The sequence below is a fragment of the Armigeres subalbatus genome, chromosome 2, assembly GCF_024139115.2.
Source record: "Armigeres subalbatus isolate Guangzhou_Male chromosome 2, GZ_Asu_2, whole genome shotgun sequence".
Lineage (NCBI taxonomy): Eukaryota > Metazoa > Arthropoda > Insecta > Diptera > Culicidae > Armigeres > Armigeres subalbatus.
In genome coordinates this window covers 31515940-31539801 of record NC_085140.1, presented here as the reverse complement: position 1 = coordinate 31539801, position 23862 = coordinate 31515940, and the positions used below count along the sequence as shown (strand labels likewise).

At 41.6% G+C, this 23862-nt stretch overlaps 1 protein-coding gene across 19 annotated transcripts in view; it reads left to right on the top strand.

Moving 5' to 3' along the window:
- The window catches only part of LOC134218429 (collagen alpha-1(XVIII) chain), an 865092-nt gene that overhangs the window by 796727 nt on the left and 44503 nt on the right, over positions 1-23862 (top strand). For all 19 annotated transcript variants that reach the window (XM_062697407.1, XM_062697401.1, XM_062697402.1 and 16 more), the window contains one exon: positions 7095-7187. In XM_062697407.1, coding sequence (XP_062553391.1) covers positions 7095-7187 — 93 coding nt within the window. The remainder of the gene's footprint in view (positions 1-7094; positions 7188-23862) is intronic.

Sequence of the window (23862 nt, the reverse complement as noted above, 5' to 3'; positions counted from 1 at the left end):
CGGATCTATTGAAAGCAGACTTCTGGGGCATATGGTCATTATACTTTTTTAGCAAGTGTCGTGGCTTCCGAGCCTCTTGAAAGGAGGCTTCTGGGCCTCTTGAAAGGTGATTTCCGGGCCCCTTGGATGGAGACTTCCGTGCCTCTTGAAAGGAAACTTCCGGATCTATTAAAAGCAGGCTTTCGGGCCTTTTGGAAGGAGGCTTCCGGGCCTCTTGAAAGGAGGCTTCAGGCCTCTTGAAGAAAGGGAGGCTTCAGGGCCTCTTAAAGGAGGCTTCGGGGCACCTCTTGAAAGGAGGCTTCCGGGCCTCTTGAAAGGAGGCTTCGGGCCTCTTGAAAGGAGGCTTCCGGGCCTCTTGAAAGGAGGCTTCGGGCCTCTTGAAAGGAGGCTTCGGGCCTCTTGAAAGGAGGCTTCGGGCCTCTTGAAAGGAGGCTTCCGGGCCTCTTGAAAGGAGGCTTCAGGCCTCTTGAAAGGAGGCTTCCAGGCCTCTTGAAAGGAGGCTTCCAGGCCTCTTGAAAGGAGGCTTCCAGAGCCTCTTGAAAGGAGGCTTCCTGAGCCTCTTGAAAGGAGGCTTCCGAGGCCTCTTGAAGGAGGCTTCAGGCCTCTTGAAAGGAGGCTTCCGAGCCTCTTGAAGGAGGCTTCCAGCCTCTTGAAAGGAGGCTTCCAGGCCTCTTGAAGGAGGCTTCTGAGCCTCTTGAAAGGAGGCTTCCTGAGGCCTCTTGAAGGAGGCTTCCAGAGCCTCTTGAAAGGAGGCTTCCAGGCCTCTTGAAAGGAGGCTTCCAGGCCTCTTTTAACAGGAGGCTTCTGAGCCTCTTGAAAGGAGGCTTGAGGCCTCTTGAAGGAGGCTTGAGGCCTCTTGAAAGGAGGCTTCCAGGCCTCTTGAAAGGAGGCTTCCGAGCCTCTTGAAAGGAGGCTTCCAGGCCTCTTGAAAGGAGGCTTCCAGCCTCTTGAAAGGAGGCCTGAGCCTCTTGAAAGGAGGCTTCCAGCCTCTTGAAGGAGGCTTCCAGGGCCTGAGCCTCTTGAAAGGAGGCTCTGAGCCTCTTGAAAGGAGGCTTCCGGGCCTCTTGAAGGAGGCTTCCGGGCCTCTTGAAAGGGAGGCTTCTGGAGCCTCTTGAAGGAGGCTTCCGAGCCTCTTGAAAGGAGGCTTCCGAGCCTCTTGAAAGGAGGCTTCCCTCTTGAAAGGGGGCCTCCGAGCCTTTTGGAAGGAGGCTTCCGAGCCGAGTTTTAGTTGCGTTTGTTGTGGGTTTGGATAAAATTCCAATTGAATTTGAATTATTTTAATTCATATTTAAATTCGGTTTGAATTGAATATGGATTGATTTGATTTTGGATTCGATTTGGATTGAATTTGGTTTGGTTTGAATTAGATAGGATTTGTATTTGATTTGGAATGGATTAGGATTTTGATAGTATTTATAATGGATTGGATTCGACTGAATTTCTATTGAAGTTGGCTAGAATTTGAATAGTAGGTATTTGGTTTGAATTTGGATTGCACTTCGATTGGGTTTCAACTGGATTTGAATAGAATTTAGTTTGAATTCGGATGAGATTCGTATTGAATTTGGACTTAAAATGGATTTGATTTGTATTTCGATTCGATTCGAATTCATTTTGGATTGGTTTGGATTAGAATTTGATTTGGATTGAATTTTTGGATTTGAATTAGGTTTGAATTGATTTTTTTATTGGACTTATAGTGGATTTAGATTCTATTAAGATTTGGATACGATTTCGATTGGATTTAGGGTGAATTGGTTTCGGATTTAGATTTGGATTTAATTTGAATTGGTTTAAATTCGGTTTGGATATGGATAAGATACAAAACAGTCACATGAATTAATAATATGGCAACATATTAACATACTAAGTACTGTCCATTTGATTCCACCAGTTAATTTTCGTTATCTTTGCAGATACGTATTTCGACCACAACTGTGTGGTCGTCTTCAGTGTCTCGTACTTGACTCGACTTAGTCAAGTCAAGTACGAGACACTGAAATGTGGTCGAAATACGTATCTGCAAAGATAACGAAAATTAACTGGTGGAATTAAATGGACAGTACTTAATTCGTCTTAGACGGTTGAATACATTCCACTAAAAGAGCTTAATATATTTTTCTGATATTAACATAGTTCATTAATTTCTTCATAAGGAGAGATTGACTCTATGATTATTTAGAAGAACTTTACACCAGTTCCAATGCTTTTTAACACGTACGTCCCCAACCCCCATTTTACGACAAAACTCAAAATTCAAAACCACGCAGCTCAGCCAATTTCTAACGGATTTTCAAGCAATCTTCTGGAATCGATCACAAAATTCCTATAGTTTCAGGAACCGAGGTCAATTTTTGTGCAATGGCCATGGTTCCGGATATATTCCGGGGAGTACTGGGGTTACCTCCCTCCCGGAAAAAAGGGTCACTGTCAGATCGGCTTCGAAATCCATCTTGCGACATGTCAAACTTCATGATTTTGCAAAACAAGTACACTGGAGTACATTTTGGCGACTTTCGATCGAATTGGCCACCCTCCGGGTGCTTCCAGGGCCTGGTTCCCTTGGGGAAGTGGCCAATATCCGTTCAATCATGGAACCCATCTTGCGGCATGTCAAACTTCATGATTTTGCAAAACAAGTACACTGGAGTACATTTCGGCGACTTTCGTTCGAATTGGCCACCCTCCGGGTACTTCCAGGGCGGTTCCTTTGGGGAAGTGGCCAATTTTCGTTCAATCTTGGAACCCATCTTGCGACATGTCAAACTTCATGATTTTGCAAAACAAGTACACTGGAGTACATTTTGGCGACTTTCGATCGAATTGGCCACCCTCCGGGTACTCCCAGGGCCTGGTTCCCTTGGGGAAGTGGCCAATATCCGTTCAATCATGGAACCCATCTTGCGGCATGTCAAACTTCATGATTTTGCAAAACAAGTACACTGGAGTACATTTTGGCGACTTTCGATCGAATTGGCCACCCTCCGGGTGCTTCCAGGGCCTGGTTCCCTTGGGGAAGTGGCCAATTTTCGTTCAATCTTGGAACCCATCTTGCGACATGTCAAACTTCATGATTTTGCAAAACAAGTACACTGGAGTACATTTCGGCTACATTCGATTGAATTGACCACTCTCCGGGTACTTCCAGGGCCTGGTTCCCTTGGGGAAGTGGCCAATATCCGTTCAATCATGGAACCCATCTTGCGGCATGTCAAACTTCATGATTTTGCAAAACAAGTACACTGGAGTACATTTCGGCGACTTTCGATCGAATTGGCCACCCTCCGGGTGCTTCCAGGGTCTGGTTCCCTTGGGGAAGTGGCAAATTTTTGTTGAATCTTGGATCCCATCTTGCGACATGTCAAACTTCATGATTTTGCAAAACAAGTACACTGGAGTACATTTCGGCCAATTTTCGCTTATTCTTGGAATCCATCTTGCGGCATGTCAAACTTCATAATTTTTTTATTTACTCCAGAAGTTACTCCGGAAGTTCCTCCAGGAATTACTCCGGAAGTTCCTCCATGAATTCCTTCGGAAGTTCCTCCAGGAATTCCTTTCGAAGTTCCTCCAGGAATTCCTTCGGAAGTTCCTCCAGGAATTCCTTCGGAAGTTCCTCCAGGAATTCCTTCGGAAGTTCCTCCAGGAGTTCCTCCGGAAGTTCCTCCAGGAATTTCTATGGAAGTTCCTCCAGGAATTTCTATGGAAGTTCCTCCAGGAATTCCTCCCAAAGTTCCTCCAGAAATTCCTCCGGAAGTTCCTCCAGGAATTCCTCCGGAAGTTCCTCCAGGATAATAATTATAATAATTCCTCCGGAAGTTTCTACAGTAATTCCTCCGGAAGTTCCTCCAGTAATTCCTCTGCAAGTTCCTCCAGTAGCTCCTCCGGAAGTTCCTCTAGGAATTCCTGCCGAAGTTCCTCCGGGAATTCTTCCGGAAGTTCCTTCAGGATTTATCCAGTATGTTCCACCAGGAATTCCCCGGAAGTTCCTCCACGAATTCATCCGGAAAATCCTCCAGAAATTCCTGGAATTCCAGGTGGCCAATTCCAGTTTCCGGAGGAATTCTTGGAGGAACTTCCGGAGGAATACCTGGAGAAACTTCCGGAAGAATTCATGGAGAAACTTTCGGAGGAATTCCTCGAGAAACTTCCGGAGTATTTCCCGAAGGAACCTCCGGAGGAATTCCTGGAAGAACTTCCAGATGAATTCCTGCAGGAGCTTCCGGAGGAATTCCCGAAGGAACTTCCAGACGAAATCTGGGAGGAATTTCTGGAGGAACTTCCCAGAGGCACTTACGGAGGAATGTCCAATGGAATTTCTTGACGATCTTTTAAAAAAACTAGTGGAGGAACTTATGGAAGAATTCCCTGAAGAACTTCTGAAGAAATTTTGCCACTAGAAACTGGTTCACGCTGCTCCACGCCACCGCTGATCACCAACGGCGTGACGCCGTCGCCGCTGCCTGAAAGTGATCTATCACGCCACCGCCGGTAAAATTTCAATCAGCGCGGTATACCTGGAAGTACCCGGAAGGTGGCCAATTCGATCGAAAATCACCGAAATGGACTCCAGTGTACTTGTTTTGCAAAATCATGAAGTTTGACATGTCGCAAGATGGGTTCCAAGATTGAACGAAAATTGGCCACTTCCTTGAGGGAACTAAGCCCTGGAAGTACCCGGAGGGTGGCCAATTCGATCGAAAATCGCCGAAATGTACTCCAGTGTACTTGTTTTGCAAAATCATGAAGTTTGACATGTCGCAAGATGGGTTCCAAGATTGAAGGAAAATTGGCCACTTCCCCAAGGGAACCAGGCCCTGGAAGTACCCGGAGGGTGGTCAATTCGATCGAAAGTCGCCAAAATGTAGTCCAGTGGACTTGTCTTGCAAAATCATGAAGTTTGACATGTTGCAAGATGGGTTCCAAGATTGAACGGAAATTGGCCACTTCCCCAAGGGAACCAGGCCCTGGAAGTACCCGGAGGTGGCCAATTCGATCGAAAATCGGCGAAATGTACTCCAGTGTACTTGTTTTGCAAAATCATGAAGTTTGACATGTCGCAAGATGGGTTCCAAGATTGAACGAAAATTGACCACTTCCCCAAGGGAACCAGGCCCTGGAAGTACCCGGAGGGTGGCCAATTCGATCGAAAGTCGCCAAAATGTAGTCCAGTGGACTTGTTTTGCAAAATCATGAAGTTTGACATGTCGCAAGATGGGTTCCAAGATTGAACGAAAATTGGCCACTTCCTTGAGGGAACTAAGCCCTGGAAGTACCCGGAGGGTGGCCAATTCGATCGAAAATCGCCGAAATGTACTCCAGTGTACTTGTTTTGCAAAATCATGAAGTTTGACATGTCGCAAGATGGGTTCCAAGATTGAACGAAAATTGGCCACTTCCCCAAGGGAACCAGGCCCTGGAAGTACCCGGAGGGTGGCCAATTCGATCGAAAGTCGCCAAAATGTAGTCCAGTGGACTTGTTTTGCAAAATCATGAAGTTTGACATGTCGCACGATGGGTTCCAAGATTGAACGAAAATTGGCCACTTCCCCAAGGGAACCAGGCCCTGGAAGTACCCGGAGGGTGGCCAATTCGATCGAAAGTCGCAGAAATTTACTCCAGTGTACTTGTTTTGCAAAATCATGAAGTTTGACATGTCGCACGATGGATTCTGAAGCCGATCTGCCAGTGACCATTTTTTCCGGGAGGAGGTAACCCCAGTACTCCCCGGAATATATCCGGAACCATGGCCATTGCACAAAAATTTACCTCGGTTCCTAAAACTATAGGAATTTTGTGATCGATTCCAGAAGATTGCTTGAAAATCCGTTAGAAATTGGCTGAGCTGCGTGGTTTTGAATTTTGAGTTTTGTCGTAAAATGGGGGTTGGGGACGTACGTGTTAATGCAAAAACGTCAATGAAAAAAAATGTAACGCACCCCTTCTCAGAATACCGCATGCATCAAGTTTTCATTTCAAAAAGCGTTAGAATAAATGTGCACACGATGATAGATGATGATGGTTATTGCGATAGACTGTTAATTATGAATGAAAGATACGTCATTCGAGTAGAAGTATGAAAAAGAGAGCAAGGTGGGTATGGTGGGGTGAATCAGTCTATTGACGATATTGGTAGTTAAATAGTACACAAAAGCAACAGGGCAGGGCAATATGCCGTTAAAGAAATGCTGAGAGGGAATCAACAAAAAACTGGCCGTTCAATGAATAGGTGAATATCTCTTGGTCACAGCAATAAGCGGGGGTTGAAAATGTCCGCCTTAAAAGAAGAAATATACAATACTTTGAGCGATGTTTGGAGAAGTATTTGAAAAGAATCCCCAAAAGCTTTAAATTAACACATTATACTATTATACAAAAAAAAAATTAATTGAATTCAAATGCTATTTTTATTATGTGACAATCGATTTTTTTAATAAAATACTCACCTTGTTATAATTTTGTTATGCATTGTTACTCGGGCATATAACAAAAAATCATACATACATTCCATGAGCATTCCTTTTTTTTCGTTTTTGATACTTCCGTGATCGCGGAATTCTAGCGTAGCTCGGAATAGCTACAGCTACGGATTTGAGAATATTATACTAACAAAATACCAAAATATACAACTTTCCACCCCGGAAACGGAACACACCAACCAAGCAACTGACCTCATTGTCAACCACTTCACTGCGCCCGGCTGTTCACTCCCAACAGTTCCGCCAACATCCCGAAAGCTACTCAAGCTTATCAACTTCTTGCCGCCGGCCCTCATCAGCCCTCGGTGTGACGTTTGCACATATAGAGCAGAACCAAGCACAACGCAAACATAAATAAGACCTTATCATGAATAATAAATGCACACTTTTTTTCCGCATCCGTGCCGTCGTCGTCGTCGTCATACACAAACTGCAGTCGACTAACCGTGCGACGACCAGCACGACGAAGCCTACTGGACTGGACTGGACTGGACAGTAGTGTCAAGACTTATCCGCAAAATCCTGAGCTTACGTTCTCGCACGCTCAGAAATGTTCTACCTCAACGCCCCCAATTCTCATGGTTCTTTTATTTTCACTCTAATTTATATCCACAGATGTCTTCTACGAGCCCAGTCGGAACGCTCGCCTACATAATTGACGAGGAAGCACTGCTGGTGCGGGTGAACAAAGGCTGGCAGTATATTGCGGTAAGTACTTCTTCTTTCCCACTAAAACTGCCTACAAACATATTCCCGGGTAATGTACGCCTCCGCAAGAGTAAACCACGTATAACACTTAACCTCTCGTCAGGTTCTCCGCTAGTCAAAGTCTAGAGCCACGATACCACCCCGGGTCAGTAATCCTTTCCTTTCTGTGCAGCGCCCTCCCATGCCGTGATTTCCATGGCATGCATCTTGTTGAGTGTAGGAGCCAACAACGCAACGCCTGAATGCCTACTCAGCGAACCATGCGATGTGGGCTGAGCTGTGAGTTCCTATATCGATAAGGACCGGAAATATTGAAAGCCTACCCGATAAGCGCTGTGATGGTGGGCGAAAGTGTAGGGGAGGATGGTGAAAAACGAACCTCTTAATCAGTGATCGATGTTTCACCTGGGTCAGATTCGAATATTGCTTTAACACGAAGATACACATCAATCATTTTTTTTGTGATACTCAAACGCATTCAGATTGTTTTTTAATGTGATAGTACAGAAAAGTTGGTATGCATGATAAATAATATACTAACGCCATATTAGAAACCTATCTTTGCAATTCACACACGCAGATTTCTTTTTTTCGAATTTGAAAAGTATCACACCGTGCTCTTACTGACATGCTCATTCATTTAAAGCTACAGCTACCAAGATCATGATGCAAGTTGGAAGAATAACACGATGCGTCGTGATCCCCTGAGTCACCGTTATGATGACCCATTCTCCCCTAAAGGATTAAGAAGAAAAGCTTTTACTCTTCGAGGTTAAAATCAGGCGAGATGAACTGGCGATGGATAGTGTTGTGATTTAACGGATTTGACCATGAACACCATGTTACTGAATAGTATCACGTGAAAATATTTAATACTAGTTCGGCACTTTCAGTAGTAGTCGACAAAACATCAGGTTAGTTTCGTTTCAACATTTCGTGATAGAAATGTGTGAAACCCCCCATTAGATATAAATTCTAAAAGAAGGGGCCATGGTCACTTACTTTAACTTACTGTACCAATTTAATAATTGAGACTGTTTTTTCAAAGATAAAGTAAGGCCGATACAAATATTTAAAAACAATTATATCTTCCCCCCTCGATTTTTTTTGCCCAAAAACAATATTTTGAGGGGTCAACAAAAAAAATTCGAACAATTTTGAGGATTTTCTAAACATTCTTTAACAAATCCGAGGAGTTTTAATGATTTTTTCCATTTTAATATTATTTTTTTATTATCCCTCCCCCTTGACATTTCAGAGACCAGTATGACATAATTTAAATTACACATTTGTAACGGCCTAACGTAAAACTACTAATGATGCACCCTCTCGTTCTGAAAATCGTATACCATTGAATATCATTAGAGACTTTCGATCTCTATCCTTCGCCTTGAAGTACTTCCAATTTTAATTCTGATTTGTTGACCCTTTTCCACCGATATCAATTCTATTTTCCAACTTGGCTTCGACAGACAGTGTCAGAATCACTTGCAGGCAAAATTTTCATAAATTCTATCCGATGTCACCTTTAGCTGTGAATACCTGGCCCCATGCTTCCGACTAAACTAGAGCAAGAATCCGCTCAGATGTCCAGGCGAACAGTTGGCTAGCGGGGACAGGTTAAAGCCATATTTTAAGATGGGAGACGTTTGACCTTTCGTCGGTGCCATTATGAAAAATGGACAGCTGCTCCAGGCGAAATCACAGCCGTTGTGAAGATATATCGCATTTCTGTGTCGCCCTGTTTGCGGGTTGGCCGTTCTTTCAAAAATTCGTTTGAATACGAAAGAAAAAGTTTGCCGGTGAATTTATGCTTTACGATAAAAAGGCATGTTTATATGTGTTTTCATACTTATGTCAATAATATATATTGAAAATATTTGAGCAACCCGTTTTAAATAATAAACACATTCGCATAAATTATATCCTAAAGTACCAAAACTACGTTCATACAGATCTCAGACGCTTTTAGTGTGGAACACAAACAATCACAATCACAAATTATTCACAAATCTTAACATCCGCGCGAGCAAACTCTTTTGCGAACTTGATAGAATGCATCACGCATCGTTTCACCCATTCGCCCAAAATAATTTCGCTCCTAAACGCGTTTAAAATTAACTTGGGAGCAATTCCGAAATCCGAAAAATAATGTACATTCCCATTAAAAGAATTCGAAAAAATCTACGGAATTTCCACAGAAAATTCTTAGAAATTTTCTCGGGAAATTCTTCGGAATTTCCTCGGGAAATTCTTCGCAATTCCCTGGGGAAATTCTTCAGAGTTTCCTCGGGAAATTCTTCGGAAATTCCTCGGGAAATTCTTCGCAATTTCCTCGGGAAATTCTTCGGAATTTCCTCGGGAAATTCTTCGGAGTTTCCTCGGGAAATTCTTCGAAAATTCCATGGGAAATTCTTCAGAATTTCCTCGGGCAATTCTTCAGAATATCCTCGGGAAATTCTTCGGAATTTCCTCGGGAAATTCTTCGGAATTTCCTCGGGAAATTCTTCGGAATTTCCTCAGAAAATTCTTCGGAATTTCCTCGGGAAATTCTTCGGAATTTCGGGAAATTCTTCGGAATTTCCTCGGGAAATTCTTCGGAATTTCCTCGGAAAATTCTTCGGAATTTCATCGGGAAATTCTTCGGAATTTCTTTGGAAAATTCTTCGGAACTTCCTTGGAAAATTCTTCGGAATTTCCTTAAAAAATTCTTCGGAATTTCCTTGGAAAATTCTTTGGAATTTACTTGGAAAATTTTTCGGAATTTCTTTGGAAATTCTTCGGAATTTCCGTGGAAAATTCTTCAGAATTTCCTTGGAAAATTTTTCGGAATTTCCTTGGAAAATTCTTTGGAATTACCTTCTAAAATTCTTCGGAATTTCCTTGGAAAATTCTTAGGAATTTCCTCGGGAAATTCTTCGGAATTTCCTCGGGAAATTCTTCGGAATTTCCTCGGGAAATTCTTCGGAATTTCCTCGGGAAATTCTTCGGAATTTCCTCGGGAAATTCTTCGGAATTTCCTCAGGAAATTCTTCGGAATTTCCTCAGGAAATTCTTCGAATTTCCTCGAGGAAATTCTTCAATTTCTCAGGAAATTCTTCGGAATTCCTCTCAGGAAATTCCTCGGAATTTTCTCGGGAAATTCTTCGGAATTTCCTCGGGAAATTCTTCGGAATTTCCTCGGGAAATTCTTCGGAATTTCCTCGGGAAATTTTTCGGAATTTCCTCGGGAAATTCTTCGGAATTTCCTCGGGAAATTCTTCGGAATTTCCTCGGGAAATTCTTCGGAATTGCCTTAGAAAATTCTTCGAAATTTCCTCGGGAAATTCTTCGGAACTTCTTCGATATTTACAGTTTTGAAACTCTTCGATATTTCCTCGGGAAACTCTTCGAAATTTCCTTGGGAATTTTCTCGGAAAATTCTTCGGAATTTCCTCTGGAAAATCTTCGGAATTTTCTCGGAAAATTCTTCGAAATTTCCTCTGGAAATTCTTCGGAATTTCCTTGAGAAATTCTTCGGATTTTCTCGAGAAATTCTTCGGCTCTTCCTAGGAAATTCTTCGGAATTTCCTCGGGAAATTCTTCGGAATTTCTTCGGGAAATTCTTCGGAATTTCCTCGGGAAGTTCTTCGGAATTTTTCCAGGAAATTCTTCGGAATTTCCACGGGAAATTCTTCGGAATTTCCACGGGAAATTCTTCGGAATTTCCACGGGAAATTCTTCGGAATTTGCACGGGAAATTCTTCGGAATTTCCTCGGGAAATTCTTCGGAATTTCCTCGGGAAATTCTTCGGAATTTCCTCGGGAAATTCTTCGGAATTTCCTCGGGAAATTCTTCGGAATTTCCTCGGAAATTCTTCGGAATTCCTCAAAATTCTTCAGAATTTCCTCGAAATTCTTTCGGAATTTCCTAAGGAAATTCTTCAGAAATTTCCTCAGAAATTCTTTGGAATATCCTCAGGAAATTCTTGGAATTTCCTCAGGGAAATTCTTCAGATTTCCTAGGAAATTCTTCGACATTTCCTAAGGAAATTCTTCGGAATTTCCTCAGAAAATTCTTCGGAATTTCCTCGAAATTCTTCGAATTTCCTCGGAAATCCTTCCAAAGAATTTCATCGGAAAATTCTTCGGAATTTCCTCGGGAAATTCTTCGGAATTTCCTCGGGAAATTCTTCGGAATTTCCTCGGGAAATTCTTCGGCATTTCCTTCGGAATTTCCTCGGAAAATTCTTCGGAATTGCTTTGGAAAATTCTTCGAAATTGCCTTGGAAAATTCTTCGGAATTGCCTTGGAAAATTCTTCGGAATTTCCTTGCAAAATTCTTCTGAATTTCCTTGGAAAATTCTTTGGAATTTCCTTGGAAAATTCTTTGGAATTTCCTTGGAAAATTCTTCGGAATTTCCTTCTAAAATTCTTCGGAATTTCCTCGGGAAATTCTTCGGAATTTCCTTGGAAAATTCTTCGGCATTTCCTTGGAAAATTCTTCGGAATTGCCTTGGAAAATTCTTCGGAATTGCCTTGGAAAATTCTTCGAAATTTCCTTGGAAAATTCTTCGGAATTTCCTTGGACAATTCTTCGGAATTTACCTTGAGGAAATTCAAGAATTTCTCAGATTCGAAGAATTTCTCAAAGAGAGGAAAGTTTTCTGAGAAAAGTTAAAGTCAAAAAGAATTTCCGAGAAAATTCCGGAAGAATTTCCCAGGAGGAAATTCAAAGAATTTCGGAGGGAAATTCCGGAAGAATTTCCCGAGGAATTCAAAGAATTTCCTGGAGTTCGAAAATTGAGGAGAATTCTCCGAGGAATTCAGGAAAGAATTTCCCGAGGAAATTCGAAGAATTCCCGAGAAATTCCGAAGAATTTCCCTGAGGAAATTCTGAAGAATTTCAGAGAATTCAAGAATTTCCCCGAGGAAATTCAAGAATTTCCCAAGGAAATTCCGAAGAATTTCCTGAGGAAATTCCGAAGAATTTCCCAGGAAATTCCGAAGAATTTCCCCGAGGAAATTCGAAGAATTCCCGAGGAAATTCCGAAGAATTTCCTCGAGGAAATTCAAAGAATTTCGAGGAAATTCCGAAGAATTTCCTTGAAATTCAAGAATTTCCGAGGAAATTCGAAGAATTTCCTGAGGAAATTCAGAAGAATTTCAGGAAATTCCAATTTTCGAGGAAATTCGAAGAATTTCGAGGAAATTCGAAGAATTTTGAGGAATTCGAAGAATTTCCGAGGAAATTCCGAAGAATTTCGAGGAGTTCGAAGAATTTCAGGAGTTCGAAGAATTTCGAGGAAATTCCGAAGAATTTCCGGAGGAAATTCGGAAGAATTTCGAGGAGTTCCGGAAGAATTTCGCTGAGAAATTTCGAAGAATTTCGAGGAATTCCGAAGAATTTCGAGAATTCGGGATTTCGAGGAAATTCGGAGAATTTCCGGAGAATTCGAAGAATTTCGAGGAAATTCGAATTCGGAATTTCCTGAGGAAATTCGAAGAATTTCGAGGAAATTCCGAAGAATTTCCCGAGGAAATTCGAAGAATTTCCCGAGGAAATTCCGAAGAATTTCGAGGAAATTCGAAGAATTTCCTGAGGAAATTCGAAGAATTTCGAGGAAATTCCGAAGAATTTCCTGAGGAAATTCCGAAGAATTTCGAGAAATTTCAAAATTCGAAGAAATTTCGAGTCGAAGAATTTCGAGGAAATTCGAAGAATTTCAGTTGATTTCGAAATCAAATCGAAGAATTTCGAGGAGGTCAATTCGGAAGAATTTCGAAAGGAAATTCGAAGAATTCGAGTTTCAGGAAATTCTCAGGAGGTTTTGAGGAGTTCAGGTTTCCCGAAGAATTCGAGGTCAAGAAATGCCGAAGAATTTCCAAGGAAATGCCGAAGAATTTCCCAAGAAATGCGAAGAATTTCGAGGAAATTTCGAAGAATTTCCCAAAAGTTTCGAAAGAATTTCCCAAGGAAATTCCAAAGAATTTCGCTGGAAATTCAAATTTCTGAAATTCCGAAGAATTTCCCAAGGAAATTTCGAAGAATTTCCCAAGGAAATTTCGAAGAATTTCCCAAGGAAATTCCGAAGAATTTCCCAAGGAAATTCCGAAGAATTTCCCATGGAAATTTCGAAGAATTTCCCAAGGAAATTCCGAAAAGTTTCCCAAGGAAATTCCGAAGAGTTTCCCAAGGAAATTCCGAAGAATTCTCAAGCAAATTCCGAAGAATTTCCCGAGGAAATTCCGAAGAATTCTCTCGGGAAATTTTTCGAAGGATATTCCGAAGAATTTTCCAAGGAAATTCCGAAAAATTTCCCGAGGAAATTCGAAACACTACCCGAGGAAATTTTGAAGAATTTCCCAAGTAAATTCCGAAGAGTTTCACAACGAGATTCCGAAGAATTTCAAATTTTTACTAATGTGTTGTTCTCGAGTCACTGCGGAAGATATGAATGGTTTGATCTTACGAATTCAGTCGGCGTATTGTTTTGAAACCTATTTTGCAATAATATAATTTAAAAAAAATCAATGCCTTTATTTTAAAAAAATCTTACTTCATCCATAAATTATCTACAGAGTGCACATCACTCAATCATTCACATATCATTCTGATTCCAAGCAACAATCACGACAATGTTCGAGAGCCGTAAATAAAAACGAAACAAATGATTCGCCGTCCAGTAGCAAGCGAGAAGCGTTTCCATGTAGCCATGTTTTTGTCCATAGCCAGAAACCACCGGAGTTCCGTCCCGCTCATTGTCCGCAGAGTTGGTTTCCGGCCTCGAACCCCCTTCGTCTTCTTACGCGCTCCCAGCATTACCACCGAACCACTATTTTAATTAATTTATTATTAAAATAGTTGAAAATTATGGCTGGCTGCTGCTTTTCGCTACATATTCAACTGCATCTATGCTGGCTCATATTTACCGAACTTTTATACTGTTGCTGCTGCTCCGTTCTCTCTCTCTCTCTCCTATGTTTTCCTTTTCCATCGAAAAAATAACAATGTACCCAGTGTGTATGCCAAAGTTGATTTCCTACAATATAGCGAATGAAAAAAAAAACAAATAATAAAAAGCTCTGAAAATTGCATAGTATTTATTCACGATGAAATATGACCATCGGTCAACTGATGGTGAGAGGGAAAAGTGCAATAAGGTAAAAGTACCTAATTGAAGCTTTCATTTGATAAGTTTTTTTTAATGAACAAATAATCATCGCAATTTAGAAAAAAAAAAACAAAAAAATAGTACAAACCTTTTAAAAATGTTTGTGTATATTTTGAGCATACTATTTTTTTTTTACTCTGAGCCGTCCCATTTTCCGAAACATTGATCAAAACCGGTACATTCATCCTACAATGGAATTCTGAAAGCGGGCACTATTATTATTCTGCGGGTCAGTGAAGAGCACCACTGAACTCGTTCCAACCGGATGGGAAAATATTCCACATAATAGAATTTCGTAACTCCCGAGCAACCCGGAAGCAATGGGTGCGAGAACCATGTAAAACCTGCCTGGACCAGGACCATCCATCCCTTCCCGTTGGGGCTCATTTTTTTTTTGCATCAACTTTGGCCGAATCCGGTGGTTGGCAAAAACTGAAGAGTAAGATAAATTTAATGATCGTGAACGCTTCGGGTCGGGTGAGGTCGGTAACGCCAAAAAGTTTTACTGCCCGCGTCGAATCCCTCGCACTACTATAAAGAAAATTGCATCGCCACGGTGATAGAAAAGGGAAATCTCGTTTCTTCGTATTCAATTTCTGCCAGTACCCACTCGCACAGGAATTCCTACACGGTGTGAACCGACAATGGATGCCCCGGTAATGATGATGGAAACGATGATGGCGATGGTTGTAAAGAGAGCCGCCTTCGTTTTCCCACCCCGTTCATTACAATACATAATGGAATACTTATCGGAGCGGCCATTGCAGGAGAACAGCAATACAATCCCTTCTTTATGGTGGGCAATTTTCTGGCCACTTAAACAATAGCGGATAGCGGCACCCGGCTAGTACCACTTCTGGCAAAAGATGTGCTCGGGCTGGATTTCCTTTTTTATGATTTAGTACGTTTCCGGTGTTGGGGATGATGTACTAGTCCGGTGATGTTGGGTGAAATATTGTTTGCAGAGGAATTCCGGACAACCAGAATGAAAGACGGGAAGAACTTTCTAGTAGATCCTTTTTACTTTCTGTCAAATATCTGGAAACTTCTCGGCAACGTACTCTTTCTAAAATTCCGTGTTTTTATATTTGCGATTATCTTGCAGGTAACAAAACAAGACCCACTATGACATAATTGATCATGAAATCAGTTGAAGCTTTGTTTTCATGCTGGGTTTAATATTTTCTTCAAAATGCAACACTCTTCCGAAGACACCATCTCAAAATTACGCATCTAAATACCTTAGATTAACCTCGCTCCGTGCGTGGTTCAATGTGCAATGATAAAATCACTGAGCCACAGCTTCCTCACATTGAATAAGGATTCAATAGGAGTTCTATAAGACACACGTGCCCTATTACTCCCCATACTACGCACTTATTTGTTTTACCAAGATATCAGCAATTTTCGGAACTTTCGCCAAGATTAGCCCAATTGAGCTCTCATCAAACATATTCTTGTCAAAATTTCTGTCAAAATGACGTTTCATTGCTAAAACTCAGCAAACAATTTACTATAAATCAGCTAACAAACATAATTTTTGCCGGTATATTAGCTCTTTGCATTAATTTCTGCACAGAGTTTAGTCACAAGGAGCAATGCACCATGCGTCTCCATACGCTTATGTATGAATGAGGAAATACATCGTCTCGCGGACGTAGGTGGAAAGTCATGCATACAACGGCTTGAACGATGGTATTGAGGAACAAAAGATAGACGTAAGGCTAAAATTACTGTCATCCAGTCATTGGCAAGAAAACCAGCCACGTGCTTGCACCACCTCCCGAAAAAATTCCGCCCACCGAGGAGAAAATGCATTCTCCAACTGAATCGGGGTAGTATTCTTGTTTTAAAACTACGTCATCATATAGTAGTGACATATCCGTTGGATTCTTCATTCGGATGAAATTCGTAATATTTTTTTGTAAAACTTATTTTTGCAGAAATTATTGCAAAGTTAAAAAAATATATTTTTCCTGGAGGGGAAATCGTTGATTTATTTCCACGCTCTGTTATACTTATCAGATGATCGAAAATCATCGTCCAGTTTTTTTAACTCTATTAATGTGTATCATCGTTCAGTGTTGCGTGTTCATTTGTTTTATATGTTATTCTTGTTCTCTCGACTATGCACGAAAATATGAAGAAATAATCTATGAAATTATTATTTTTCATGCTATATATTGACACTAAATATTAGATGTGAGCTAGAACTGTAAAAACACAAGCATTCATAAGCAACGTAGGTCATTTATTTGGTAATACCTAAAGTGTTGATAATGAAGTGCTGACCGATCATATGGTTATGTAAACAATCCATTGAATCTGGACGAACAGTTGATAAAGTAGTCAACTGCATAATATTTTTACGTTCACGTAAAAGGTATGTAGAAAATTATGTAATGGAGTAGGATGCGATGCACAACAAATCAATTTCAGATGCATTTTTGAGGCTGTTCATGCATATCACTATGATCTATGCGCTGTGCAGGTAATAAAAAAGACGATACATTTTGTGGAAAAATATACATTTGGATACCTTTTTAAATGTTGGTGTACTTTGTACGAAATCAAATCAGAGCGAATGAGTAAGCTTTCCGCATAAAATAAGAATGCGAGCAGCAAGAAATAGAAGTCGATTTGGTCGGGGTTCAACCAAACCGCACCAAGCGGCTTTTTGACTGACTTGTGATAGCGAGTTCCATAAGGCTTCTGGTGGCAAGGTACGGTGCACATGACGTTCCGTACGTCACTGTGGAAAGTTGGGATGTGCGTATTGGTTCGGATTGAGAATTCCGCCAGAGTACCTTCTGAAATCGCCAGTCCAACGGCGAGAGCCAAATTTGTCAGTACATTTTTTCGATGTCCGACACAATCGCGTACCAAGACATCCGGAAGCGTAAGATAATCGGCATTAGGTCATTTTGGACGACAGGACCTGCCATAAGTCCGTCATTCAGCGAAAATCCTGTGCTGGTAGCACACGAGGCATCGAATACTACTCGGAGTTTGGTAGTTAGGCTATCGGGTCGTATGACACAACGGTGGGGCAGATAATACGAGACAGTGTGAGTTTCTGCGTCTTTCGAGTCCGTGATGTCTTACATGTGACCAAGTCGATGGTACTCCTCAATGAATTCCGTATACGCTTGCTTCAGTTGCGGGTTGGAATTCAGACGCCGTTCTAGAGCGAGAAAACGACGAGTAGCGATTTCTTTGGAATCACCGAGTGTTGAAAGGACTGCTGATCTTTTCGGAAGCTGAACGACAAATCGTCCAGTATCATCACGGCTGGTGGTTGCAACAAAGTGAGCCTCACAAAGCGTGTCTTCGACAGAAAATGTATCACTGGATTGACAAGACTCCAATTCCCAGAAGCGCGCCAACTGATTTTCGAGTGAACTGATGCTTCAGACATGGACAAAGTTGATTTGTGTCGACGGTGTCGCTCCAACTTTACCGGATACGACCCATCCGAGAACGGTTTTCTGCAGCACTGGTAGATTAGAACCTAGACGAATTAATCCTTCTTCGACAAGTTCGTAGTAGACTTCCATCCCTAGTATCATGTCGATAGGACCAGGCTGATGGAAAGTAGGATCAGCTAGAACGAGATTAGCGGGTATGTTCCACTCTTTGGTGTTGAGGGCTTTGGCTGGTAACTCACGAGTGATTCCTGGTAGTACATGGAAAGAAAAATCTGCGACGAAACTGGAACAATGCGACTCAATCCTTGCATCGACGAGGTACGACGAAACGACAGTAGCATTTCCAACTCCTCCGATCTCCTGGTGGGTTTTCAGTTGCCGAAGCTTCAATTTTTGCGAGAGTTGCTCCGTCATCAAATTAATCTGCGACGCAAGATCCAACATTGCACGAGCTCATACAGCATATCCATTATAATCAGCAATCTTCACCACGGCGATTTGCAACAAAACGGTCTAGGGGGCACTGCGAACATTCCCGAGTAGAGCCGTCGGTACGTAGCTGCTAGATGCACCACTGGTGGATGGAACAACTGTAGGCTGCAGTAGATGACAGGCGAGGCTGAGAGGTGGAGGGCTGAGGCTGAGAGGTGGATGGTACATGATTGGGAGAAGGAGGAGGCATTTGAGTGGATTTTGGAATCGAATCACTATCTGACGGACGAAGTGTGGTATTTTGGTGCAACATTGTATGATGTTTTTGTCCACATACTCGACAACAGCTGGAAGGACACTGTTTCACAATATGGGATGGCGAGAAGCAATTTATGCAAAGCGAATTTTTCTAACTAGTCCGAAACGTTGGGATACTGGCATTTTGCGAAAATTTTCTCTGTGGATTTCAGTGAAGTGCTTGCAGTTACAGCATGACTCAACTTTGTTTTTAAGCGATCGAATTGGTTCCTGTTTAGGCGGATCCGGAATACGAACTCTCAACGGTTATAGCGACTGCAATATAGCACAATGTCCACGCAGAAATTGAAGCACGTCCTCATACTCTGGTACTTCCGTGGATGCGTGATGCTGCTCCCATTGTTTCAGCGTAGCACCATCCAAGCGCGCGCACAGCATATGCGCCAGTAAAACACTCCAGCCATTGCAATGGTTTGGTTTCTATCCCCATTTTCTGAATCATACTTAGATTCCGCTCAAACTCATCGATGATGCGCTCCAAGGAGTCGTAGCATTCCTTGCGCATAGGTTCGATTGAAAGCAATGATTCGATATACGTTCCCACGACAGGTTTTTTTGTTAGTAGTCCCCAAGCTACTGAGTAATTAACCGAGGTAATTTCTATCGAATCAATCACACGTTTCGCTTCTTTAGTTAGCGACGAAAGGAGGTAGGAGAATTTGTCGATTGGTTTTAATTGGGGATTAGACTCGATTACTGACAAAAGCATCACGAAAAGTCAACCACTGTGTTAAGGTACCGTCAAAGGTAGGAAGTTTGACCTCCGGTAACCTTATTCGAGCGAACGACGAATCTGCAAGCGTGCTCGGTTGCCCAACGACATTTTGATTTAACGAAGATGGCATAGATTCAGGGGTACGCATTTCAGATATAATAAACCCATACACCTTCATATAATTGCATTCGAAATCATCTCTAGCCTTCCTATTTGCATCTTCATTCACGGAAATAGTTTCTGATTCATCCGCAAATTCATCGTTATCCTCAAGCAGATTGCGAGATTTTTGCTGTCTTACATCTAGGTATAGGATCAGTACAAAGATCGTGTGTAGAGAAACGAACATTTTAGGGAGCTTTTGCCGATTACTATCTACCTGTGGTGTAGGTGAGTGATCGGAATGGTGTGGGAAAAAATCTCAACTGTTGTTCACGTATCTAATATCATTAGGGCATCTCAATCAACTAATTACTTAACACCATCTTTTAATGAAATTGTGTCTTTTATTCCTGTAATTTCTAGCAGAATCGTATTGAGTTATTTTTGTTCCTTAGTTTTGACAGACCGTTAACTCCTTCGAACTTTTTTACTGCTTTTTGAGCTGAGGCTCTTTTTCCAGCTTTTCATCTTAGCGTTTTTCTTTCCCATGATGGTCGGCTCTTATACAACACCGGCTGCAATGAAAATGAATAGTAAGGTATGGAAATCCATATTTTTTGTGCGTGCCTTTCGTGTATGGCGAAAAAGCTTACCACCACATTCCAATGAGCATGTATTGAAAATCATACGAAAACCTTTATTCTAAAACCCTTGTAACCGAAAGATAAAACAAGTAGAATTGATGATGCGAATGCACACATCGAAACAACCAAACAAAAAGACTCCTGCTAATTGTCAAAACAATTAAGCACCAGCAAAACAGCTGACTCAATCTGTCTCATAAAATGCCTTATTGAATTATCTTCTAAAATAAATCAACTCCACTGAAGACAGAGGCCAAATAATGACAACCATTATGCTTCCAAGATGATCGCTCTTTGTGACTGATACATATGGTACCAATACTGTAGATATATTTTAAAATCTAATAATCCCGTCTTTAAATTGCCGCATCATAAATTCCGTGGCCAGTGATAAATATTACTGGTACCTATTTCGGGATTAGCAAAAAAAATGTGATGCATCGAGGTCGTCAGACTACCATCAACACTACGACCATGATCATACCTCGTTGATGACTTCCTGAAGAACTGCCATCATTTTTTTGTGATGCGTGTTCAAAGTACACAAATGGGACTAAAAGTGGTTGCCTATCATTGAAAATTCTTTAAGAAGACACGACAGAAAGACTTACGATAAAATATAATCAAAATAGTGTTAGTAAACTTGTCCTAATTTTAAAGGGAAAGAGAAACTCAATACAAGATCGAACAGTATAGATTATACGCCCAGTGATTTTCAAAACTTTACTTGTATTTTTTGGGTGAAAAACAATATTAAAAGCATTTTACTTGTATTTAATCAAACTAATCAAAGTTTAATATGTTTAACTATAAATTGTTTTGGTTATTGAAATAAGGCTGTTCTGAAAATTCAATTCGGCAAGCGATGTGATCTATGAGATGGGATGTATTGATGCGCACAGAAAATGTTCTACTTATTTACTTACCAAATCAAAACAAAATATGTTCGACGATCACGTGATTGTTTTGCGTACTAATAAAAACACGACCAAATACGAATTATCTGCTTGCTGTAAACAACACGTTCAAACGAGCCCTAATTAATTTTTATTTAGATCGCGCTAAGCAGACCCGACCAGACAGCTCGAACTATCTGCTTGCCGCACGCAACGCATTCAAACAAGTATTTATTATAAATAATTTTCAGGCAAATTTCTAGAAGAATTCCTGGAGATATTTCCATAGGAATGGTTTAAGACATTGTTGATCCGCTCCGGGGCGTAGGGTCCTATTCTTCTTGTTGATGGTTGCTTGTTAAATCTTTTGATGTTCTTATATACGTTGTTTATCGCTCCCAAAATCCTATGTAGATTCTTTCGGGAAGGGTCATTTGGCCGAAACCCATTTGTCCGAATGCCAAAAGGCCGAATAAACCTTTAGGCCGAAACCCATCTGGCCGAAGGTCATTTGGCCGAAAGGGTCATTTGGCCGAAAGGGTCATTAGGCCGATAGTGTCATTTAGCCGAAACAATATTAAGACGTCTCACTACTCACTTCGCGCTTCTCACTTTTAACAGCGAGAAATGAGGAGTGAAAAGTGAGACGTCATTTCTCACTTCTCGCTGTAAAAAGTGAAAAGAGAAAAATGAAGAGTGAGAAGTGAGACGTCTCTCTTCTCACTCCTCATTTATCGTCTCACTTCTCGATCCTCTTTTCTCACTTCTCGCTGTAAAAAGTGAGAAGCGCGAAGTAAGTAATGAGACGTCTCACTACTCACTTCACGCTCCTCAGTTTTTTACAGTGAGAAGTGAGAAATGAGAAATGAGAATTGATACGTCTCTCTTACTCCTAATTTCTCACTTTTCGAATGACCTATTCGGCCAAATGTCTTATTCGGCCAAATGATCCTTTCGGCCAAATAACCCTTTCGGCCAAATGACCCTTTCGGCAAAACGACCCTTTCGGCCTAACGACCTTTTCGGCCAAACGACCCTTTCAGCCAAACGACCCTTTCGGCCAAATGACCCGTTCGGCCAAACGACCCTTTCGGCCAAACGACCCTTTCGGCCGAATGACCCGTTCGGCCAAACGACCATTTCGGCCAAATGACCCGTTCGGCCAAACGACCATTTCGGCCCAATGACCCTTTCGGCCAAAATGACTTTCGGCCAAACAACTTTCAGCCAAACGACCCTTCCCTTGGGAACAATACTGCAATTTCAAATGATTTCATCATGTCCTCTCCTTTGATGTGTCCTCCGATTACAACAACTCCAGGTCGAACTTCTGGTTTTTTTCCTTGGTTTGGCAATGAGCTTAGACCTAGTTGATCCATCTCGCATTGCTGGGGAATGGTTTCAACATACTTTGGAACTCCTTTACTAACTATTTGCATAAGTTTTGGGTAGGGGAACCCACTCACTTCGCGCTTCTCACTTTTAACAGCGAGAAATGAGGAGTGAAAAGTGAGACGTTTCACTTCTGACTCCTCATTCCTCACTTCTCACTGTAAAAAGAGAAAAAGAGAAAAATGAAGAGTGAGAAGTGAGACGTCTCTCTTCTCACTCCTCATTTATCGTCTCACTTCTCGATCCTCTTTTCTCACTTCTCGCTGTAAAAAGTGAGAAGCGCGAAGTAAGTAATGAGACGTCTCACTACTCACTTCACGCTCCTTAGTTTTTTACAGTGAGAAGTGAGAAATGAGAAATGAGAATTGATACGTCTCTCTTACTCCTCATTTCTCATTTTTCGAATGACTTTTTCGGCCAAATGACGTTTTCGACCAAATGACTCTATCGGCCTAATGACACTTTCGGCCAAATGACCCTTTCGGCCAAACTACCCTTTCGACCAAACGACCATTTCGACCAAATGACCCTTTCGGCCAAATGATCCGTTCGGCCAAATGATCCGTTCGGCCAAACGACTCTTTCGTCCAAACGATCCTTTCGGTTAAATGACCCTTTCGGCCTAACGACCATTTCGGCCAAATGACCCGTTCGGCCAAACGACCATTTCGGCCAAACGACCCTTTCGGCCAAATGACTTTCGGCCTAATGGTATATTCGGCCAAACAACTTTCAGCCAAATGACCCTTCCCCGTACAATACTGCAATTTCGAATGATTTCATCATGTCCTCTCCTTTGATGTGTCCTCCGATTACAACAACTCCAGGTCGAACTTCTGGTTTTTTTCCTTGGTTTGGCAATGAGCTTAGACCTAGTTGATCCATCTCGCATTGCTGGGGAATGGTTTCAACATACTTTGGAACTCCTTTACTAACTATTTGCCTAAGTCTTGGGTAGGGGAACCCACCCAAATCTTTGGTAAAACTTTGGTCCTTTGTAGAACTAGGTTCATCATTTTCACACGAACTTCTGGGATTATCGCCTCACACTTCTTTATCATTTTCTCCGTTAATCTAAATAATCATGGTAAAGGGTCCGCTCTTGAATGCCTGTATGGTCATCCATTAAATTTTGTCGTCATATGCTTGTTGTAGTCCTCTTTTTCTTTTATCACCACTTTCATGTAGTATACTAGTTTCTTCTGCAGCTCCTTCCAAATCCTCCTTTTATCCTAGTTTGTTGTCCCGTGCTGTCCATCTTTGATGGTATCTGCTACAATAATCCTTAATGTATTCCGATCATGTTTTTCGATGTTTCGGGAGATTGCTGTCTCAATAGCCACGATGATTTGACAATGCTATTATTTTGAACTAATTGAAATTCATTATTTGACTTCAAAAGAGAAAACCGTAAAATGTAGTTCTTTAATATTCCTCTACACTATTTACGGTCGCATGCGCACAAACAGAGAGAATTCGGGGTCATCAGTACCAGCTTGGCTGCGGATGATGACGGAGATCCTTCGTAGCTTAGTAGGGAAGCTCCTGCCTAGCATACTGCGGTCAGGGGTTCAAACACCACCGAAGGAAGTGG